Below are 21,123 nucleotides of genomic sequence, written 5' to 3' on the forward strand. Positions count from 1 at the left end.
ACAGGCTTTATCAAGAAGTCTCTTGATGAGCTAGAGACTTTCAAAACCCAATCGCAGGCAGAATCATACATACATGATACCGTCCGTCAAGATCAGTCAGAGAAGAAGAAGATCAATGCGAAGAACAAAAAAAAAGTTAAAGAGAGAGAATCAATATCAATCTATTGCTTGAGATATAATGAGCGTTCTTGGAGAATCAAAGAGGGTTTCATCAAATTAGGGTTTTATAGACACCTACATTCTCTTTTATTTTTCAGAGACGATACTTAATTTCTCGAGAAACTCTATAAGTCGGAGGTTTCGCGAAATCTCTCCATCGGAATCGATGGAATCGTCTCCGTCTGGATCCGAACCTCCTCAGAAAGTGGTTTCCAAACTACAAAAAGTAGGCTGGCGAGCTACGATGATCTTCAATCTCGGTTTTGCAGGTTAGAAATTTCATTACTTTAACATCATACTTGGGGGTTTTTTCTTAGTTTTATTACGCCCGTAATGTGTTTGATGTAATGCCTAGCTGAGAAAATTATTTCCTTTTCTTTACTAATGTTTCAAGAAACTAGAAGCAGTTGTGAGAAATTATGCGTACAACTTCTTCTAAGTACTTGCACCGTTTCCCTTGCTTTGATTCTCCAAGAACGCTCATTATTCCATGACATTACTCCTAAATTGTTTGATTCTCCATACTATTATTCTATTAGAGTTAGAGCATGCTCATTGAATGGACATTGTCTTGGACTTGCATCTCTCAGCCACTGTTGATGTTTTCAGGGATAGGAAAGGTAGTATTTATAAACCACCTATTTCTCTCTCTCTCTCTCTCTCTCTCTCTCTCTCTCTCTGTATATCTTGGCTAAACGGTTACGTTGATTAGAGGATGCACTCAACTTCTTGTAAATTTTTCTGATTCATGGACATGATTGCACATCGTATTGTCTTTTGCTCTTTCTTATCAATGTTTCAGCATAGTTTTTAAACTAGCTTTCTATAGCATACTCTCACTAAACTAAACCCATCTCGATTCTTTTTTGTTGTCAGAACTATAAGCTTGGTCTAAATCAGGATTGAGAAAAGCATGCTTGATGTCTGGCATTATAAGCAGTTTGAATATGATATAGTATTCATGGTGGTCCACTTCAATGTTTTTGCTGATTTTTTTGATCCCTTGTTTCTGCAGCTTATATATTTGCGATAAAACGAGAAAAGGACATTGATGCGGATGAGAAGAAGAAAGGGAAAAAGGGCAGCGAGGCCAGAAATAAAGGTGTGAAAAAGCGTGTTGTCAACACTGATGATGTCGAGAAGAAAGGTGTAGACGACAGCAGAGTTGCAGAGACTAATAGCAAGGCTAAGGAAGCAGAAAGTGCATTACCGGAGAAGCAAGAAACCAAACCGGTCCCTGAACTGGATCCGCTGTTTGAGTTCACAGATGCAGCTGATCAGTCAATGTTTCAGACTGTGGCAACTGAGTCTGTAAAGGTAGCAAGGAAACCGATTCCAGAAGATGAGCAAAAGGAGCTGTTCAAGTGGATCTTGGAAGAGAAAAGGAAGATGGAACCAAAAGACAGAACAGAAAAGAAACGAATCGACGAAGAGAAAGCTATTCTGAAACAGTTTATTCGCGCCGATAGGATACCCAAACTTCTCCCTGATGATTCCGTTGATTCTTCCCTACGTGACTGGGACAAATTCTTCTCCAAGTAGAAACAGAAACTAAGTGTACTTGATTTTTTTTTGTTAGTACACCAAATTGAACGTTGTCTTTTTAGTTCAACTACTCTGATTGTTACTCTAATCAACGAATAGCATAAGTCTTTAAAGAACAGTTATAAATGTGACTTCTTGGGGTTGAGAATGGTAATTTTATAAACTATGGGGTAATGTTTTTATTTCTTATAAGATAAAAGGACTTCAAAATAAATTCAATAAAACATAAGGTGTTTCTGAGAAAGAGGGTATAAATAGCTTAAACCCTAGAGCAACTGAAGAATCCTAAATTGATCATCTTCGTCCCTTCTTCACAGAGTAGTAAATTAGAATCTGAACGAGGAGAAAATGGTTCGCAGCTTAAACCCTAAGAAGTCAAAGAGGAAGAACAAGGTTCGAACTTTTGAATCTGTACTTGCTCTCTTGTTCAATTCTTCAATCTGATATCCTCAAATCAAAACCTAATTTGCGTGAATTGGTATTTGTTTTTTTTTTTGGTGCAATTTAACAGAAGAAGGCAGAGGCGTCTTCTTCCGAGATACCATCGATACCAACTAGGGTTTGGCAACCAGGTGTTGATACGCTCGAAGATGGAGAGGAACTGCAGTGTGACCCTTCTGCTTATAATTCTCTTCATGGGTTCCATGTTGGTTGGCCTTGTCTGAGGTAATTTTCATTTGTAATTCAATCCATGTGTTCTTGTTTAAGTCGAAATGGTGAATCTAGAATGGATTGTATTCATGTATTTTAGCAGAAAGCGTGAGACTTTAGAGATTGTAAGAGATAATTTTATATGTTCTAAATGTATTAGCAAGTATAGTATCTTAATGTTTGATGCATTAAGTTAAGAAGTTTAGTGTCTGTGAATGATAGCAATGCAAGTTTTGGTGATTTGATGGCTTTCTAATCCCTTTTTCAGTTTCGACATTTTGGCTGATAAGTTGGGTTTGAACCGAACTGAGTTTCCCCACAAACTTTATATGGTGGCTGGTACTCAGGTATGTTTTGCAATTTTTTATATCTTCGTCTGTATTCTTGCTTTTAAAATCTTGTGGTAAGTTGTTAACTCCTGTAAATACATTTCTCTAGGCTGAGAAAGCAGCTCATAACTCCATAGGATTATTTAAAATCACCAACGTATCTGGTAAGAGACGTGATGTTGTTCCCAAGACAGTAGGGAATGGTGAAGATGGTATGGAGGATGAGGATGATGAAGATGACAGTGACAGCGATGAGGAAAGCGACGATGAAGCTTCCAAGACTCCAAATATTCAGGTAATTCTTGATTCGTTTTAAATCTTCTGTTAATAATATCTGTCCTCTCTGAACTCAAGGGAATTCTCCTGGTTGATTTTTTTTTTGTCTCTAAATTTCGATGTACAGGTTCGCAGGGTTGCTCACCATGGATGTGTTAACCGTATACGTGCAATGCCACAAAATTCTCATATCTGTGTCTCTTGGGCAGATTCTGGTCATGTGCAGGTAAGATTATGTCCTTGTTATTAGCTCATCATTTGGGTAATATGGATACATTTTTTTGTCTACTTGCATAGATTGGGTGGTTGTTTATATGTGTCTTTGTTAAAGTTGATTAGCTTTTGTGTTTTTTGGCAGGTGTGGGACATGAGCTCTCATCTTAATGCTTTAGCCGAATCAGAAACAGAAGGTAAAGATGGAACTGCACCAGTTCTTAACCAAGCGCCCTTAGTTAACTTTTCCGGCCACAAAGACGAAGGCTATGCTATAGATTGGAGTCCTGCAACCGCTGGAAGACTTCTTTCCGGTATATTTACCTCAGAAATTTCTGCTAAACTCAAACAGTTACATATACTATTCAATATAGTCAACAAATTTATCTATTTTTCCACTGGCTAGGGGACTGCAAGAGTATGATTCACTTGTGGCAGCCAGCTTCTGGTACCTGGACTGTTGATCCTATTCCGTTTGCCGGACACACTGCAAGTGTTGAAGATTTACAAGTAAACTGCCACTTTGCAGCTAAATTGTATGTCTGCTGGTACATTTTCCTTTTGGCTGAACATTCTTTTTCTTTGTTCCAGTGGAGTCCAGCCGAAGAAAATGTGTTTGCTTCATGTTCTGTGGATGGGAGTGTTGCAGTCTGGGATATCCGACTTGGGAAGTCGCCTGCACTATCTTTCAAGGCACATAACGCAGATGTGAATGTCATCTCATGGAACAGGTTCTTGTGCCTTTATTCTGTATAACTTTATTCGTATTTAGTATTACCCACAAATGACTCAATCTTAACTTTTCTTTCTTCATGAAGGCTGGCTAGTTGCATGTTGGCCTCAGGAAGTGATGACGGGACATTCTCCATTCGTGATCTTAGACTGATCAAAGTAGGTTTTTAACCGTAGCTTTATATTTTCCTTGGCAATCTCTTAACAAGATTCTGATACAATAGCATATAATTCTTGAACTAGGGTGGAGATGCTGTGGTAGCACATTTTGAGTACCATAAGCATCCTATTACGTCAATTGAATGGAGCGCTCATGAAGCTTCAACACTTGCAGTCACATCCAGTGATCACCAGCTCACGTAAGCCTGAAAACAGTACACCTATTTTCTTCAGAAAAACCTGCAAGCTGTATGAATTGGTTTTTGCTATCTGTTGTGTTTGCAGGATATGGGATCTATCCTTAGAGAAGGATGACGAAGAAGAGGCTGAGTTCAAAGCGCAGACCAAGGAGCAAGTGAACACACCTCAAGACTTGCCTCCTCAGCTTCTCTTCGTTCACCAAGTAACATTTTTTACTTTAGCATCATCGCCTCGGGTTTGTTTGATTTGATCCATGTTTTTGTTTTGGTCTGATAACCTTGTTTTTTCGGGAACCCCAGGGACAAAAGGACTTGAAGGAACTTCACTGGCACAACCAGATTCCGGGGATGATCATATCAACTGCTGGTGATGGTTTCAACATCTTAATGCCTTACAACATTCAGAACACACTTCCGTCTGAGCTACCTGCCTGAAAGACCCCAGTCTCTGTCTGAAATCTCTTAAAAGCATTTACGCATAGTTTTTGTATTGTACTCTCTCTCAGTTCTTCCATTAAACTTTTTTGTTTCAAGTAACTATACTCTCTTTCAAAACTTTCAATGTTTTATCATGGGTTGATTGATTCCAGTTGTGACAAAATGTCAATTTTGAGTATAACATTTCTCTTCTCCAGGAACATAAGCCAAAATAGTTAGAAGCTGTAGAATTTGAATGTTGTCGCCTTCATCGTAATTTTAATAAATGATCTCTGTCTCTCTGCTTGTATATAAACACAACATCATCATGATGTGATCTCGTTTCTCTGTGTTAAAACCTTATATACCCCATAGACCATAAATAATTGTATGAAATTATAATCCACATTAATTTAAAACTAAAATTCAAAACTTTTTCTTATATTATCTTATCTTATGTTGTCATCTGCATAGCAAATGAATGAAACACCTTTTTTTTTTTTTTCAGCCAGCAATGAAACACTTTGAATCCGCATTTCGGCGATATAGTCTCTAACAACAACCTCGCCGTCTGCTCCGACGATCCTCTCGTAGCCTCCTTCACCGCCGTTAGCCACGTAATCCTGTACTGGTCCCAAACTAGGAGTATACGAATCGGTTAGGCAAGAAGCTTCCGAGGCGTGAGAATCCGTCTGAGTCGGCGGCGGAATCCGAATCCGCGGAGTTTTTTTTTTTGGGATCGGTGATCAGGATTTTAATCTCAGGAAGGAACTGGCGGCATTGACCACACGGTGCGGCGGAGACGGCGAAGTTACTCCATCGCTGGGGATTTCATCTACAAATTATGCAATCTGGTTGCAGTGTCAGAGCTCTCTGGATCATCAACAACAATCAGGACAATGTTGTCTTCTCCAGGTTTTTTCTATTTCCCCAAAAAACATCTCTCATTCTTTCGCCCCCAATCCCTACTCTTAAAATTCAATTCAATTCAGGAGGTTCCCGGTCGTCGAGAAGCAATGGTGCTCCTCCGCTTACAAGTCGGGAAACGAAAGCACTGACTTAGATCTTCCTAGACTCCCCACCGATCAGCAACTCTCCAATGCTTTCACTCGAAGAAAGAGACGGTACTCTCTCTCTCTCTCTCTCTCTCTCTCTCTTGGTAGCTCTCAAAATGTAAAACATGATGAATTTCTTGTAATCCCGAATTAGGGAAGGCTCTACTCGTGGATACGGCATACGTGTAGCTCAATCGACTAAAGGATCAGATTCTTGGGTTGATGATCCCATCGCTCGTCATATTATCAGTCTTCGTTTAAGCCAACAAGATGATGATGATGATGATGGAGATAACGAGCAGCCTGAGAAGAACATTCTCTGGCCCATTGCTCTCCACACCAAATCCCTTTACTCCATCCTCGTTTTGCCTTTGGTTAACCCAAGGGAGATGAAGGATTACCTCACCTTATCTAGGAGATCTGACTGTGGTCCAGCCGTTGGTGAAGATTTCAGTTTGTCGTCTCTCTTGCTTAACATTTCCTCCATCACTGGGTACTTTATTAACTTCTCCTCCTCCTACTCTCTCATGGTTACCACTTGTAATATTTAAACCTTGTGGTCTTTTCGCACTCATGTTGTAGGGCTTTCATGGTGGCTCATGCATTTGCTGACATCATTTCTGGTGATACAGTTGAACCTGAGGTTGTTGTGAGTGCCTCACCATCAGTTGGGGGCTTGTTTGATTCACTCACTGGAAGCATTGGTATCTCATCCAGGGCAAAACCTGTTGCTGCACCTCTTGCATCTTCTTCCCCGTCTGGAGCTGCAACATCTGGATCTACATCCTCGGATGCTCCCAAATCAGGGTCTAGGTTACTCGATAGAGATTTACTTAGGAATTTTATCGCTAGTGCTATGCCGTTTGGTTAGTATTATTATCCCTCTGTCGTTGATGGTCTATTCTGTTCTCTGCTAGATCATTTTGTATCCTCCTGATTGCTTTCTTTTCATCCCTTCTGCAGGTACCCCATTAGACCTCAGCTTGTCTAATATTTTTGCTATGAAGGCGAATGGCTTTTCCTCTGCTGATCCTCCTCCCCAGGAACTTAAGCAACCAGCATGGAAGCCATACTTGTACAAAGGAAAGCAAAGGCTATTGTTCACAATTCATGAGACCGTGAACGCTGCAATGTACGACCGCGATGAGATTCCTGATAATGTATCTGTTGCCGGACAGATAAACTGTCGGGCAGAGCTAGAAGGGCTGCCTGACGTATCGTTTCCTCTAGCAGGGCTGAGTACAGCCCACATCGAAGCTATATCTTTCCATCCATGTGCCCAAGTGCCAACACATGGGATTGACAAGCAGAACATTGTTTTCCAGCCTCCCTTGGGTAACTTTGTTCTCATGCGATACCAGGCAGGTTGTGGGCTCGGACCACCAGTGAAAGGGTTCTATCAGCTATCAATGGTCTCAGAAGACGAGGGTGCATTCCTCTTCAAGGTCCACCTCATGGAAGGTTACAAGTCTCCTCTGTCAATGGAATTTTGCACTATCACTATGCCCTTTCCACGGAGACGGATAGTGGCATTTGATGGGACCCCTTCAGCTGGGACTGTTTTAACCACAGAACACTCTGTTGAGTGGAGGATTCTGGGCAGCGGACGTAGTCTTTCTGGAAAAACCCTTGAGGCAACTTTCCCTGGGACAATCAGATTTAGCCCATTGCAGAGCAAGAGGAGAGGGGATGGGGATGAAGAAGAGAGCGAGTGTGAGGGTACAGAGAATGTGGTGAACGTGGAGGACTTCTTGGTGGAGAAAATGAACAAGGATCTACCAGCAGTCGAGTTGGAGGAACCGTTCTGCTGGCAAGCATATGACTATGCCAAGGTATGTATGTCTTTTGCTTCCTTTTTTCAATTGGTTGTTGTTCAAAATATATCTTCTGGTTTACAGGTCTCATTCAAGATAGCCGGGGCATCTGTATCACGAATGTCAATCGACACAAAATCAGTAAGCTTTTGCAAGTTGGAATGATTTAGTTGACAGTGTCATAGCAGGATTACCTGACTTTATTATCGCCTCGCTTTGTTTTTGCCAGGTCAATATCTACCCAACCACAAAGTCGCCGGTTGAGTTTTCTGCTCAGGTAAGACACTGCCAATATATAGTATCGAAATCTGAAAGTCCCCATGAAATGGTTGATAAATAGACTCGTACATAATATGTGTGCGTTAACAGGTGACATCAGGGGATTATATATTGTGGAACACATTGGGGAAGGCTCCATCTGCAGCCGTCTTGTAAAACCGCCAAGTCTCTTGTCCCTCACTGGTGTTTTATTTTCTCATCCCAGAGGAAGTGCGATTTGTTTCTCTGTTTCTCGAGTGTGAAATCTTTAAATGTATGAGCATTTTTTTTATTTTTTTGCCGCGGAAGTGGATCTTGTACATTATTATTGTTTCTTAAAGGTAAAAGAAGATTGAATGTTTTTACTTAAGCATCATTGCCTCGGGTTTGTTTGTTTGATCCATGTTTTTTTTTTGGTCTGATAACCTTATTTATCGGGAACCCCAGGGACAAAAGGACTTGAAGGAACTTCACTGGCACAACCAGATTCCGGTGATGATCATATCAACTGCTGGTGATGGTTTCAACATCTTAATGCCTTACAACATTCAGAACACACTTCCGTCTGAGCTACCTGCCTGAAAGACCCCAGTCTCTGTCTGAAATCTCTTAAAAGCATTTACGCGTAGTTTTGTATTGTACTCCATTGAACTTTTTGTTTCAAGAACTATACTCTCTTTCAAAACTTTCATGGTTTTCATCAATTGATTTCAGTTGTGACAAAATGTCAATTTTGAATATAACATTCTCTTCTCCAGGAACATAAACCAAATAGTTAGAAGCTGTAGAATTTGAATGTTGCCCCCTTCATCGTAATTTAAAAAACCGAAAAATACATATCCAAATCTGGATTGAATGCAGTGAATGTAACTAAGGGTTTATAAATATCATAACTGTTCAAACTATTTGACTTCTATGTTTAGTATAACAATGATTCTCCTTTCGCAATTTCCAGCTCGTGGTTTGGTATGACGTTGGCATCTCCACAGGTCATCATCCGATCCACGAACTGCGAAGACCCTCCATTCTTTGTCAATCCTGACTGTGGAGGTCTCGTCTCTCGTGAGAAATTCGTAAAGCAGCTTTAAGACTGGTAAATTTTATGTTGATTTATCTCTGGATTTGGTAAGAATGAGAGAATTGAGATAAGGGTCTTTTTTTGGTTCAGTGTTATCAGTGTTGCGTAGCAAATGTGTTAAATCTTGGTGGTGTTGGGTTTGATTACAGTGACCACTAGGTCCACTACGGTAGCTGCATTGTCTTAGCATCCAATCACCAAGGGATGCTTCTGATAATAAATGATCTCTGCCTCTGCTTGTATAATAATCATAAGACGTAAATTATTGTAATCAAACAAGACTTTATGGACAAAAAAAAATGTTGTCTTCTGCTCATACAATGGAAGAGTACTACTAGAACAAAAAGGAAAAAGCAAACGGCAAGAATGTAACATCATGATGAAGATGAGCAATCTCCCAAAGATAGTTGTTGTTCAAGAATCACTGTCTTGATAAACTCCACAACCGTTGCAACCAATGGCTCCTGATGGTTGGTGTAACCATGATTTAGCTCCTTGCACAATCTCCAGCTTGTGGTTCGGTATACCTTTGCAAACTCCTTGGCATCTTCAACAGGGACAATCGTGTCATTCGAACCATGAACCGTCAATACTTTGCAATCTTTGTCAATCTTGAAGACAAGCTTCATGCATATCAGTGTTCAACCTATCCATTAAAGACTCTTGCGTAACACGAAAACAAGAGTTGCTCTCTACAGCATCGATGAATCCTTCTTCCTTAATCCTTTCAAGATAGTTATCTCCTAGCCGTATACCTTTCTTGAGATCAAAACGTCCAGAGATATTAACCACATTGCGGATGTTGTCACGATACTTTGACGCATAGAGAAGAACAACATCACCTCCTTTACTATGCCCGAGAATCACAGGAACCACACGGTTCATCTTGTTAGACAAGTGTTGGATAACGTAATGTAGATCATCATCATCTTCGCTGTTGAAGTTACCATAGTAGAACTCGCCTTCGCTCTCTCCGTTACCAGAGAAATCGAAACGAAAAGAGCTGATCTTTTCTTTCTCTAAAGCAATAGCAGTTTTCTTGAGAATGGTGTTGCCCTTGTTCGATCTGAATCCATGGCACAAGACCACAACTTCTTTTGATCCGGTTTCGTGAAGCAAACCCACAATTTTTCTCCATCCTCTCGTAATCGTAATCGTAGAGAAGAAGACTTTGCGGAACCCTATTTACCAAAGGCTAAAACCCTGAGAGAGAGAGAGTTGAAACACGAGACAAGTAAAAAGGAACAATTCTATTTTTCAATAGAGATTTCCCTAATTTTGTAACTATTTTTTTCTTTTTTTTTTTTGGTATTTTTTTTGAAATGGCTAAATTAAAAATTATATTGGGAGACATGAATTAATTATTTTTTAAATTTCTAGTTATTTATAAGTATTGTTTAAATCTCATGAATACATAACTTGTCGGTCTAAACAAAGAAACCCTAGAAACCAGTTCGTCTTGTTGGATTCTCTCGTTGTGATTGCTTTCGATTTCGGCAATGGAGAAAGAAGGGCTTAACAAATTGAATCACTATCTCTCGTATCCAATGTCTGCAACGAGTTAGAAACGCATCTAGGAGGATCCGCGGAGAAAGTTTTGGCAGAGTTCATCATCGATCTCGGTCGCCACTCCAAGACTGTAGATGAATTCGATAAGAAGCTTAAGGATGATGGCGCGGAGATGCCTGATTACTTCGTCCGGTCGTTGTTAACTGTAATCCACGCGATATATCCTCCGAAGCCTAAGTCTGAGAAGAAGAGAGAGGAAGGTGAGGATGTTGATCAGAATACGGGTAGAGATTTGATTCCTCTGAGGAAGCCTTCAGATGAAGAAGATGATACATCCAGGAGTAATCCTTCATATAGAACGAAGGATGGACAAGTAGTAACTAAGAGTACTGGGATTTCGGGAATCAGGATTGTAGAGGAGAATGATGTTGCACCTTCTTCACGTAGGCCATTAATGAAGAAGATGAGCTCTCCTGAGAGGTGGGACGCGAAACAGTTGATTGCCTCTGGTGTCTTGAGAGGAGTTGATGAGGATGGAGATGGGATGCTTTATGTAGAGGAAGGTGCTGAAGAAGAATTTGAGATTGAGATTGAGATGAATGAAGACGAACCTGCTTTCTTACAAGGGCAAACTAGTTACTCTGTTGACATGTCTCCGGTTAAGATCTTGAAAAATCCAGAGGGTTCCTTGAGTCGCGCAGCTGCACTTCAGTCCGCCCTCACCAAGGAGAGGAGAGAAATGAGGGAACAGCAGCAAAGAACAATGCTTGACTCAATCCCAAAGGATCTGAATCGTCCATGGGAAGACCCTATCCCTGAAACTGGTGAAAGGCATCTTGCTCAAGAGCTTAGAGGTGTTGGGTTATCAGCTTATGACATGCCTGAGTGGAAGAAGGATGCCTTTGGAAAAACTCCTACTTTTGGACAGAGATCTAAGCTTTCTATTCAGGAGCAAAGGGAGAGCCTTCCGATATACAAGTTGAAAAAAGAACTTATACAAGCTGTGCATGATAACCAAGTTTTGGTGGTCATTGGTGAGACTGGCTCTGGAAAGACAACACAGGTAACTCAGTACCTTGCGGAATCAGGTTACACAACAAAGGGAAAGATCGGGTGTACTCAGCCTCATAGGGTTGCTGCGATGTCTGTTGCCAAGAGAGTAGCCGAGGAGTTTGGTTGTCGTTTAGGAGAGGAGGTAGGGTATGCGATTCGGTTTGAGGATTGTACTGGACCAGATACAGTGATCAAGTACATGACTGATGGTATGCTTCTTAGAGAGATTCTGATTGATGAAAACCTCTCTCAATACTCTGTAATCATGCTTGATGAAGCTCACGAGCGGACAATCCACACCGATGTGCTTTTTGGTCTTCTAAAGAAGCTGATGAAACGTCGACTTGATCTTCGTCTGATTGTCACGTCTGCCACATTGGATGCAGACAAGTTCTCAGGTTACTTCTTCAACTGCAACATCTTTACCATTCCTGGAAGAACCTTTCCTGTTGAGATACTGTATACCAAACAGCCAGAAGCAGATTACTTGGACGCAGCTCTGATCACAGTCCTTCAGATTCACTTGACTGAGCCTGAGGGTGACATTCTCGTCTTCTTGACTGGTCAAGAAGAAATCGATTCTGCATGCCAATCTCTATACGAGAGAATGAAAGGTCTAGGCAAAAACTTTCCTGAACTCATCATACTTCCAGTTTACAGTGCCCTTCCTAGTGAAATGCAATCTAGAATATTTGATCCTCCACCTCCTGGTAAACGCAAAGTGGTCGTAGCTACAAATATTGCAGAAGCTTCTTTAACAATAGATGGTATATACTACGTTGTTGATCCTGGTTTTGCAAAGCAGAACGTGTACAATCCAGAGCAAGGGCTAGAATCGTTAGTCATTACTCCAATATCACAGGCATCGGCAAAGCAAAGAGCTGGACGTGCTGGTCGCACTGGCCCCGGGAAATGTTACCGTCTCTACACGGAGAGCGCATATCGTAATGAGATGCTTTCTACATCAATCCCTGAAATCCAAAGAATTAATCTTGGAATGACAAGCCTTACCATGAAATCCATGGGTATTAATGACCTGATATCGTTTGACTTCATGGATTCACCTCAACGAGAAGCATTGATCTCTGCAATGAAACAGTTGTACAGCCTGGGAGCTTTGGATGAAGAAGGTTTGTTGACGAAGCTTGGTAGAAGAATGGCAGAGTTTCCTCTTGAACCGCCGCTTTCTAAAATGTTGCTAGCAAGTGTGGATCTCGGGTGCAGCGATGAGATTTTAACCTTGATTGCTATGATCCAGACGGGCAACATATTTTATAGACCGAGGGAGAAGCAAGCTCAGGCTGACCAAAAACGGGCAAAGTTTTTCCAGCCCGAGGGTGATCACCTGACGTTACTGGCTGTATATGAGGCATGGAAGGCAAGAAACTTGTCAGGTCCATGGTGTTTTGAAAATTTTTGAAAATTTCATACAGTCAAGATCGTTACGACGTGCTCAAGATGTGAGGAAACAACTTGTAAGCATTATGGACAAGTATAAACTAGATGTGGTGAGTGCGGGGAAAAATTTCACGAAGATAAGGAAAGCAATCACGGCAGGATTCTTCTTCCATGTAGCAAGGAAAGATCCACAGGAAGGTTACAGGACACTAGTGGAGAATCAACCGGTGTATATACACCCGAGCAGCGCGCTCTTCCAGAGACAACCAAACTGGGTTATATATCATGATCTTGTGATGACCACCAAAGAGTACATGAGGGAAGTAACTGTGATTGACCCAAAGTGGCTTGTTGAGTTAGCTCCAAGGTTCTTCAAAGTCTCTGACCCAACGAAAATGAGCAAGCGTAAGCGCCAAGAACGCATTGAGCCTTTGTATGACCGTTACCACGAGCCTAACTCATGGCGTCTCAGCAAAAGACGTGCTTGAGAGACTTTTCCTTTTTTTGGGTTAACCTATTCTTCTTTTTTTTCTCTTTTTGCTAAAGAAACCTCTTCTTCCTAACGTTTATTTTGTCATCTTCAAATGTACTACTGTTTATGTATATTGAAATCTAAAAAAAACTAACAGAAGTGATGGATGAGCCACATAGATTATAGCTGCATCATTGTTTTTTGTTGACATGTATGAAAATTTGTCTTTCCTTCTGCTAGTCCACAAAAAAAAAAGATACATTAACATATCAATTACTTCAATTTTCATTTAATTATTATTATTATTATTAAAATCTCATGGATACATAACTTATTAATTACTTAATTTTCCATTCAATTATTATTATTTTTAAATTTGGTATTTGATGAAATATCCACGGATAGGTATTCTTCTCTGTTGCTTTCGTTCTTGTGTTAGCTCTTGTGTTCATTGATGTAAAAAAGATAAAGAAATATACAAGCTTAAGCCGGTAGAAGAAGTTCTTATTACTTTTCTAGCATTCCTTTTGCTAAATAAAATCGACTAGACGATATCATCAATAAAAACAATAATGAAATTAAGCAATATTGGTTTCTTGATACAACAACAAAAATAAGCCCGCAGTTCGCAGGGATTGCTCGTGATTGTACTTCATATATATTAATATATATAATCTATGAGCCAACCGGCTTCCCGTTTAGTTTAGGGAAAGGATCTTGCTTGCTTAGAACTACCACTTTGCTCTTGTGGGCTAAATAACCTTTCACAAGGTTCTTGTATATCAATATCGTCATTATACATTCCACCTGCAACAAAAACCAATATTTTTCAGTTTATAGAATTCATTTCTAGTAATCAAAAGCAATGTATAGGATGGGAATGTATAAGATACCTCGTCGAGATCCATGTCCATTTCTAGCCATCTTAATGCTTTGGCAATCACTTCAAGCTTCAGCTGGTGCGCTCTCGCTGGATCACTCTGCTTCTGGATAATATAACTGAAAAGAAAATTTGTTAATAAAGAGTTATGAAACTAAAGTAATCCGAGAATCTTGCGTGGATTGATAAGCTTGTGTTATATATTAATCTTGCTTACATTTTCTTCATGAGTCTCTGGTACACTTGGAGCTCTAGCTTTTCCAAGACAAGATACACACCCGACCTCAAGAACCTGTACAAAGAGTTTATTAGATCCATGATAGAGAGACTTGAGTCATTTAATAAACGAAAGCATCTCAATACTCGAACCAATTCCAAATCCCAACCCCTAAACAAATCCAGAATATCCCAAACCTTCTGCCCCATATTTCTTTTAACCTGTTAGCTCTCTACCTAACCAATTGTTACTGAGCTATCAACACAGCTACAATCCACTACAAGCAGCCTACGCTAATTGCACTTAAGTAACCACAAGGACTTATCATTTGAATGTAGATGAGAAAACCAAGATGTCGAAAGAAATACATACCGATCTTCATGTTCTTGAAGAGCATGCCGGAGAAGCCTGAGATCACCCTTTCTCAGAGCTTCCACAATCTTTGTGTACTGGACATGTAGAGAAGTTAGATTAAGAGAGATAAAATATCACCCGCAGATGAGAAATAAGTTTGACGTGGAATTGAAGAGAATTTCATAGAACAAAAAGTAAAGTTGTTACCTCATGAAGATTATAATTTTGCAAGAGCTCATCTTTCGGTATAACTCCTATTGAAAGTTTCACGGGTATCAAATACTTCAATATCATCCTGATACACAAAAGCCACATAAGCTGATTAAGCAACGCAATGCAAGAGTAAAGTAATGCAAGAGTAAAACCACAATCAAACCTTATATTCCGTTCTCTTTTGGGGTTGCAATATTGCAAAGCATATGATAGCTTTGTATCCGCCTGCAAGATCCAAAGAAAAGATTGAATATTACCATCAATATTTCGATTGACACAACAAAATGAACGGTGAAAGAATGAGAAAATCTCTTAGTGACTTACAGCAGGAAAATTTTCGTTGAAGACTTCTAATCGTCCGGTATAATACATGTATGTGACCTGGTGTTTGTGAATAAGAGAGAAGATAATTAATAACCGAATAGGGAGGCCAAAAACTAAAACTGTTTACGGAGAATTGCACTAAACCTTGTCTCTTTTTGGAAACTCCTCAAAGTCAAATATCCGAGCAGTTTCAATACTTCTTATTACACTTCGACAAAGATTGACGGTTCCAAGCTGAAATACAAAATCAGGGACACATGTTTAGTTGGATGTAAAATCATTTCAACTCAGAAATATCAAACTGTAGCCATAAAGCACATCACCTTAAAGTAGGTCTTGAACAATTGACACGTCACATATAGTGCTCCGACTCGTTTTGGACCTTTCCCCTACAGTTTAAAACTACATAAGGACCCAGAAAAAGAATCTGAACACAAACATAAACTAATAGTCCTGAAGATATATATTGAAGGGACAACTTACAGCAAGAACTCCGAAAACTTTCATAAGAAGAGATCCAGCTGCTTTTAATTTCTCAGGAGATTTTCCATTAGAAGTCAACTCCTTATCAGCCTGTATTTCAATTTGGAAAAAATCATGCTTTCAGAACTGAATCCTCGAAACTAAACAAGATTAAAATTTTCAAAAAGGGACATATGAATGAGATACTACCTTTTCTGCAAGAACCCGAATTTCATAACAAACAACATACAGAGCTTCCAATGCCCAAGCAGATTCCCAATTACGAAACTCCTGAACAAATGCACTGCACAAATAGAATCCAACAAATATCAGTCATTGGGAACACGCAAATATAGAGCTTATCTATCCTACAACAGGTAAAACCCTGAAATCAAATAAAACATTAGTAAAGGAGCAGAGGGGAACAAGAATACTTTACTTGGCAAACTTCTCGAAAGCAAGGTATGCTTCAACTAAATTCCCAACTCGGTAACTTTGTAGAGAACGAAACAAATGAGCCAGAATCTCGCCGAATTCAGAGAATTTATCAGACTGTCTAATCAAACCGCTAGCGTCCTGTATCAGTCAAAGAAAGGAAATTTCAGAGGATTCAGCCCTTTCAAAGCTCTCTACATATAAAATCCCGAAAGTTTCAAACGCTAAATCTAAAAAACCATACTCATAAACTCAACCATAGACACAGAGTGTTTCAATACAACAACTCAATTAGGGAGACACTTTCACGGCCTGAAATTCAAAATTTTCATACTCATTGATGAAGTGTGAGGACCCAATTGGAAAAGTCATACTCTAAAGATCCTAGATTGATATTGAAGCTAAAAGGTACAAACTTTGCTAATATAAAGATCATGCTTTTATCGTAGGATTATGCTCCTACTCTATTGAGCCCTAAATTCAAATATACGAGTACCCCAATTGGAACATATTGTAAGGCATCATAGATTGAAATCGAAACAAAAAGCCACAAACTTTACCACACTAATCGCGAAAAAAACATTATCCTAGTGTGTTTAAAGCTGATAATTTACATCATGGGTCTCGATTAAAACAGGAGAAATCATGAGAAATTTTAATGTACCTGGAAGAGGTTGAGTGCGTCGGCGAGTGAGAGAAGAGGTGGAGAATTGGAAGAGAAAGAGAGGAGACGGCAAAGTGTAGAAGAGTCTTGGTACGAAACGGCGTCGCAGAAACGGTTTAAGTACTCAGTGATTCGCCTGTGAGCTTCACCCATACTAACGTACGCCATTGTTGTCACCTTCTTCTTCTTCGTCTAACTTATGCTTTCAGAGAGAAACGAAATCGAAGTCTTCGTTCTTGTGGTTAAGTAGAGGAAACAACAAAAAAAGGAAAACAACGGAGAGATGTCTTAAAAAAAAAAGGGAAACGACGACGTAATATAAGCACACTAATTGTGAATCGTGGGAACGTTTGGACCGTCCGATTGTAAGTAATCTGACGGATCAACGTAAAGTATCTAGATAATGTTTTCTGATATTGGGCTTATTAATTCACTAGTTGGGCTACTTATGGTCCATATTAAATTTACAATTTAATTGTGTTCAAGGCGAATTTGGTGGGTAACCAATTAAAAAAAATGAACAAAGAATATAGCATACTAGCTGAAAAAAAAACAAAGCAAATAACCACTGGATATGGAGAAATGACCAAATTTACCTTGTGTGGACTACACGCGCAAGGAGCAACAACTAAAAGAAAGAGAGGGTGACATGGGAGAGAGGAGGGAGAAAATGTTGTAACTATTTTTTTAAATATTTTTTTTTGTTTTTTTACCCTTTCACTGGATTTCATATTTATTATTTTAAATGTTGTTTTCAATTTATAATATTTATAAAAATAAATCTAGTTTTTCTATTCTATATATCATGATTTGAATTTTTTAAAACAGACACAAACTTAGCAAAGTAAAAAAATAATAAAAGAAGTTTTGATTTACACATATGACAAATGAAATAGTATAAAACTATACAAAATAGTAATAAATGTATTATGGTCGTGGTAATGTTATTTAAAAAGTGTTAAGTGAAACAGACAACGTAAAGAGAAAATTTATACCCTACAAGATACATAAAGAACCCAAATAGACAAGTTTAATATATTTTGAAAAAGAAATGCTATAACATAAAAAAAAATATGGCTTAAGTAACTCAACAAGCCAAGTTAAACACATGCGGAATAAGAAACATTATAATGTAAGTAAGATACAAACAATACTATATAGAATCTATGTGAATATAAATGTTATACTATACTACTTTTTATAGAAATCTAAACTAAACTAAAATAATAACAAAACAGAAAATATTTATAAATAGAACATATGAAATGAAATAATATATAATAAAATGAAAAATGTGAAACAAGCTGTTTTCTAGAAAACATATAATATATGAAACTTAACTTGTCGAGTTTAAGAATTTCCGAAAAAATGATATTATACCCTAAGAGATACAATATTGAGAACTCAAACTATCGAATTACGTTGTATGCTAAAATTAGACTACATGAAGATTAAATAAATAGAATCTATTTTAAAAAATATAATAAAATGTTATTATATTCTATATAGTAGAAATAAATACATAATGTTAATTACATATTGCGTTAAAGTTGTTCACTTAAAAAAAAATCAGATAAAAACATAAAAGAAAAAGTCAATTTTTAAGTGAGATTGTGAAATACAAATAATTTGTATACAATAGATTTTATTGTAAACTATAAGTAAATTAATGAAAGATAGATAAGAAAATTGAGAAAATAAAGGAAGAAAGATAGAGGTTAAAGGAGAAGAGAAAATGAGAAAGTATATAACGAGAAGAGAATGCACGTGACTATGTATGTAAAAGAGAGTGGTAGCTGTTTATAGTGTACAATGGGCAAATTTGTCATTATTATAAAAAATACAAAGAATATTATAAAGTCATGGTTAGAATGGTTAGTGAATTAATTAAAGTTTTTTTTTTTGTGTTACTTCTGCCAACTTCCCAATTTTTTGTCTAGAGATAACTAGACAATTATGTAGGATTCCTGCTAAAAATGTATGCTCTTAGCTTTTTATCCCTGAAAAGTATTCATTATGAAATCAAGTAATCTAAAGATCTTAGATAGTTAGATTCATTGTTCACCACTCATAGTCTCATAGTAGGGAGTTGCTTGGTGGATCATCTTTATTATACTCTCTCCTTTCATACAATTCCTATTTGGAACCTTTACTCCAACAAATCAAATTCAATGTATAAATTAAAGGCACCAAAATATGTACATTTATTTTTGCCTTTCTGCGAACATAAAAGAACCGAGTTGCAACCTAACTTTACTAACAGTTTAACACAATATTATGACAGTAGTAGACTAGTATTTTAAACTTTAAAGTGAGCTTTTGGTTTTTGTTTCCAAAAACTCATTTTATTTTATTTTAATTCAAGATATTAATATATTATAAATTGTTAAATACTAATATATTTTAGAGTAATTTTGAATTGAGATAAGTTAACATAGTATTAGCATTTATGTTGTAAATGTTAAAAGTTGAAAATAACTAGAAATTTGAGAGACTTTATATTTTTAGGTTTCCTACTAAAATATGTTGTATTATATATATATATATATATATATATATATATATATAAATTATTCGATATAAAAACCAACTCATCTAAAAAATCTTGATTTTTCACAACTCACACCAGAAGGAAAAAATAAGATAAAAAAAAATTGAGAAATAAATTAGAATCCACATTTAAAATAATCATAAAAAAAACTTTATCTTATTCTCTTACCTTATGTGTCATAAACATTATTTTTAAATCTATCCACATCATTGAGAGAAGCACACATCAATTTCAACAATTATAGTGTATGAAATAAAAAAGGGAAGTGACATTTTTTTTTTTATTCGTTTTCGTCGTTGAGATAATTAAATGATTCTCTCGTTTTAAGCTGCATAGCAATGAGACACTTTGAATTCGCATTTCGGCGATATGGTCTCTAACAACAACCTCGCCGTCTGCTCTTGCCTCACCACCGCATCTTTTGTCTCCACCAACACCGCTCCGACGATCCTCTCGTAACCTCCTCCACCACCGTTAGCCACGTAATCAACCAGCGCCGCCTGCACTGGTCCCAAACTAGGATTATACGCCGCCGATTCCATATACGAACCTCTGTACACTTTCCCGTCACAGTCCACCAACGAGACTCCCGACGGACACAAACTATACGGCGCGTACGATCTGTTCGCCGCCGCCAAAGCCGTTTGTTTCAAATCGGCGGAGGACTCGATGGTTCCGTTGCAGACCGAGTCGAGATCTGAGATAACGAGACCGTTATCGTGAGGTTCGAGGAGAAGAGGGAGATCTTTCTCGAGAAGATCGTCGGGACCGAATCTGTGAGGCAAGAAGCTTCCGAGGCGTAAGAATCCGTCTGAGTCGGCGGCGGAATCGGAATCGGCGGAGTTTTTTGGATCGGTGATCAGGATTTTGATCTCAGGCGCGTCGCGGATTTCTTGAAGGAACTGGCGGCAATGACCACACGGTGCGGCGGAGACGGCGAAGTTTTTGAGTTGACGCTCGCCGTTGAGCCTGAGGTTGGTGACGAGGAACTGCTCGGCGTGGATTGAGTGGTGGAGAGGGAGCTTTGGGAATTCGACATTGACGCCTAAGAAGATCCGACCCGATGATCCGAGTCCGACGGTTGCGACGTTGAATTTTGAAATCGGAGTTCGAGCGTAGGATTCAGCTGGTTTGACCAGCGAAGGGAGGAGCTGGAGGACGGAGACGCCGAGTTGTTTCGCGGCGGATTCAGCTTCTTCGGATTGGATGACGAAGCTTGGCTTATCCATTTTGGGTTGACCCGGTTTGGATCGATTAAAATGGGTCGGGTTTTTTTTTGAGATAGGAGAGATCCGGGAAACGGGGAGGAGGATTATGAAATGGAATGCTCTGTGAAACAAAACTATTTATAGATTATAAAAGTATGGAAACTACATTACGCAATTGAATGAAGTATCTGAATTGGTTTGGTTCGGTTTGGTCTCGGACTCGGTTCAATTTTGTAAATTTCATAATAATGTAAAATAGCTAAGATGACTATCTATAAAAACCATATTCAAAATTGTTTTAAAAAAAAATATATAAGCAAATACAAAAAGGATTAGGCATATGATTGTTGATCTGGGTTTATAATTAAATTAAATGTAAAATATATAAGATTTCCGTTTTAACTAAACCGAATGGGATACTCTTTTAGTCTTTTATGCAAACTACGAAAAATGCAAGAAACATGCATGTTATTGTAACATAATGTCAAAATCGTGGT

General features: G+C 38.5%; 4 protein-coding genes and 4 pseudogenes across 17 annotated transcripts; 5 read left to right on the plus strand and 3 right to left on the minus strand.

Moving 5' to 3' along the window:
- Positions 1-55: 55 nt before the first annotated feature.
- Positions 56-1,792, plus strand: LOC109124854 (uncharacterized). Of its 2 annotated transcripts, XM_010418670.3 has the most exons (3): positions 99-428; positions 699-779; positions 1,175-1,792. In XM_010418670.3, exons 2-3 carry the CDS (start codon positions 719-721, stop codon positions 1,699-1,701), a joined length of 588 nt encoding a protein of 195 aa, XP_010416972.2. In that variant the 5' UTR covers positions 99-428; positions 699-718; the 3' UTR covers positions 1,702-1,792. The 2 variants fall into 2 exon arrangements, with proteins under 2 accessions (XP_010416964.2, XP_010416972.2); XM_010418662.3 differs by lacking the exon at positions 699-779 and having other exon boundaries at positions 56-428.
- A 158-nt stretch (positions 1,793-1,950) lies between these two features.
- Positions 1,951-4,898, plus strand: LOC104702738 (protein HEAT STRESS TOLERANT DWD 1). Its single transcript, XM_010418652.3, has 12 exons — positions 1,951-2,097; positions 2,216-2,370; positions 2,624-2,702; positions 2,794-2,979; positions 3,088-3,186; positions 3,319-3,487; positions 3,580-3,683; positions 3,765-3,904; positions 3,992-4,064; positions 4,149-4,264; positions 4,350-4,467; positions 4,565-4,898. Exons 1-12 carry the CDS (start codon positions 2,053-2,055, stop codon positions 4,697-4,699), a joined length of 1,419 nt encoding a protein of 472 aa, XP_010416954.1. The 5' UTR covers positions 1,951-2,052; the 3' UTR covers positions 4,700-4,898.
- LOC104702732 (AP-5 complex subunit mu-like) lies at positions 4,898-8,533 on the plus strand. 11 transcript variants are annotated; one of them, XR_015563954.1, is made up of 10 exons: positions 4,898-5,069; positions 5,190-5,596; positions 5,674-5,805; positions 5,891-6,229; positions 6,319-6,602; positions 6,700-7,568; positions 7,635-7,691; positions 7,780-7,827; positions 7,920-8,039; positions 8,256-8,533. XR_015563954.1 is itself a non-coding variant. In XM_087461944.1 (9 exons), exons 2-9 carry the CDS (start codon positions 5,526-5,528, stop codon positions 7,983-7,985), a joined length of 1,866 nt encoding a protein of 621 aa, XP_087318070.1. In that variant the 5' UTR covers positions 4,991-5,069; positions 5,190-5,525; the 3' UTR covers positions 7,986-8,178. The 11 variants fall into 11 exon arrangements, 5 of the variants coding, with proteins under 5 accessions (XP_087318070.1, XP_087318089.1, XP_087318079.1 ...); XR_015563952.1 differs by having other exon boundaries at positions 4,993-5,069; positions 7,920-8,149; XM_087461944.1 differs by lacking the exon at positions 8,256-8,533 and having other exon boundaries at positions 4,991-5,069; positions 7,920-8,178.
- A 727-nt stretch (positions 8,534-9,260) lies between these two features.
- On the minus strand, positions 9,261-10,497 carry LOC104711151 (uncharacterized; annotated as a pseudogene).
- LOC104702723 (putative pre-mRNA-splicing factor ATP-dependent RNA helicase DEAH5 pseudogene) lies at positions 10,322-12,869 on the plus strand (annotated as a pseudogene). Its single transcript, XR_015563931.1, has one exon. The product of XR_015563931.1 is annotated as a putative pre-mRNA-splicing factor ATP-dependent RNA helicase DEAH5 pseudogene (transcript).
- Positions 12,870-12,932: 63 nt separating this feature from the next.
- Positions 12,933-13,334, plus strand: LOC147950331 (putative pre-mRNA-splicing factor ATP-dependent RNA helicase DEAH5 pseudogene; annotated as a pseudogene).
- Positions 13,335-13,801: 467 nt separating this feature from the next.
- LOC104702712 (enhanced ethylene response protein 5-like) lies at positions 13,802-17,157 on the minus strand. Its single transcript, XM_010418625.2, has 13 exons — positions 16,868-17,157; positions 16,208-16,344; positions 15,979-16,072; positions 15,790-15,879; positions 15,630-15,695; positions 15,451-15,540; positions 15,307-15,363; positions 15,146-15,207; positions 14,977-15,064; positions 14,788-14,864; positions 14,416-14,490; positions 14,212-14,317; positions 13,802-14,125 (listed from the first exon to the last, which is right to left on the minus strand). The coding sequence occupies exons 1-13, from the start codon at positions 17,033-17,035 to the stop codon at positions 13,994-13,996; spliced, it is 1,242 nt and encodes a 413-aa protein (XP_010416927.1). The 5' UTR covers positions 17,036-17,157; the 3' UTR covers positions 13,802-13,993.
- A 2,395-nt stretch (positions 17,158-19,552) lies between these two features.
- Positions 19,553-21,110, minus strand: LOC104702703 (cytidine deaminase 1 pseudogene; annotated as a pseudogene). Its single transcript, XR_015563978.1, has one exon. The product of XR_015563978.1 is annotated as a cytidine deaminase 1 pseudogene (transcript).
- Between the last annotated feature and the right edge of the window lie 13 nt (positions 21,111-21,123).

The sequence above is a fragment of the Camelina sativa genome, chromosome 1, assembly GCF_030686135.1.
Source record: "Camelina sativa cultivar CO46 ecotype springtype chromosome 1, ASM3068613v1".
Classification (NCBI taxonomy): Eukaryota; Viridiplantae; Streptophyta; class Magnoliopsida; order Brassicales; family Brassicaceae; genus Camelina; species Camelina sativa.

Excerpts from the sequence above, each read along its gene's own strand:
- LOC109124854 (XM_010418662.3), top strand. The coding sequence starts at position 326 with ATGGAATCGTCTCCGTCTGGATCCGAACCTCCTCAGAAAGTGGTTTCC. Across the intron at positions 429-1,174 it reads CTTCAATCTCGGTTTTGCAG|CTTATATATTTGCGATAAAA; the intron begins GTTAGAAATTTC and ends TTGTTTCTGCAG.
- LOC104702738 (XM_010418652.3), top strand. The coding sequence starts at position 2,053 with ATGGTTCGCAGCTTAAACCCTAAGAAGTCAAAGAGGAAGAACAAG. Across the intron at positions 2,098-2,215 it reads AGTCAAAGAGGAAGAACAAG|AAGAAGGCAGAGGCGTCTTC; the intron begins GTTCGAACTTTT and ends GCAATTTAACAG. Across the intron at positions 3,187-3,318 it reads CAGATTCTGGTCATGTGCAG|GTGTGGGACATGAGCTCTCA; the intron begins GTAAGATTATGT and ends GTTTTTTGGCAG.
- LOC104702732 (XM_087461944.1), top strand. The coding sequence starts at position 5,526 with ATGCAATCTGGTTGCAGTGTCAGAGCTCTCTGGATCATCAACAACAAT. Across the intron at positions 5,806-5,890 it reads TTCACTCGAAGAAAGAGACG|GGAAGGCTCTACTCGTGGAT; the intron begins GTACTCTCTCTC and ends ATCCCGAATTAG. Across the intron at positions 6,603-6,699 it reads CGCTAGTGCTATGCCGTTTG|GTACCCCATTAGACCTCAGC; the intron begins GTTAGTATTATT and ends TCCCTTCTGCAG.
- LOC104702712 (XM_010418625.2), bottom strand. The coding sequence starts at position 17,035 with ATGGCGTACGTTAGTATGGGTGAAGCTCACAGGCGAATCACTGAGTAC. Across the intron at positions 15,696-15,789 it reads AAGTTTTCGGAGTTCTTGCT|GGGAAAGGTCCAAAACGAGT; the intron begins GTAAGTTGTCCC and ends TTTAAACTGTAG. Across the intron at positions 15,364-15,450 it reads AGTTTCCAAAAAGAGACAAG|GTCACATACATGTATTATAC; the intron begins GTTTAGTGCAAT and ends CACAAACACCAG.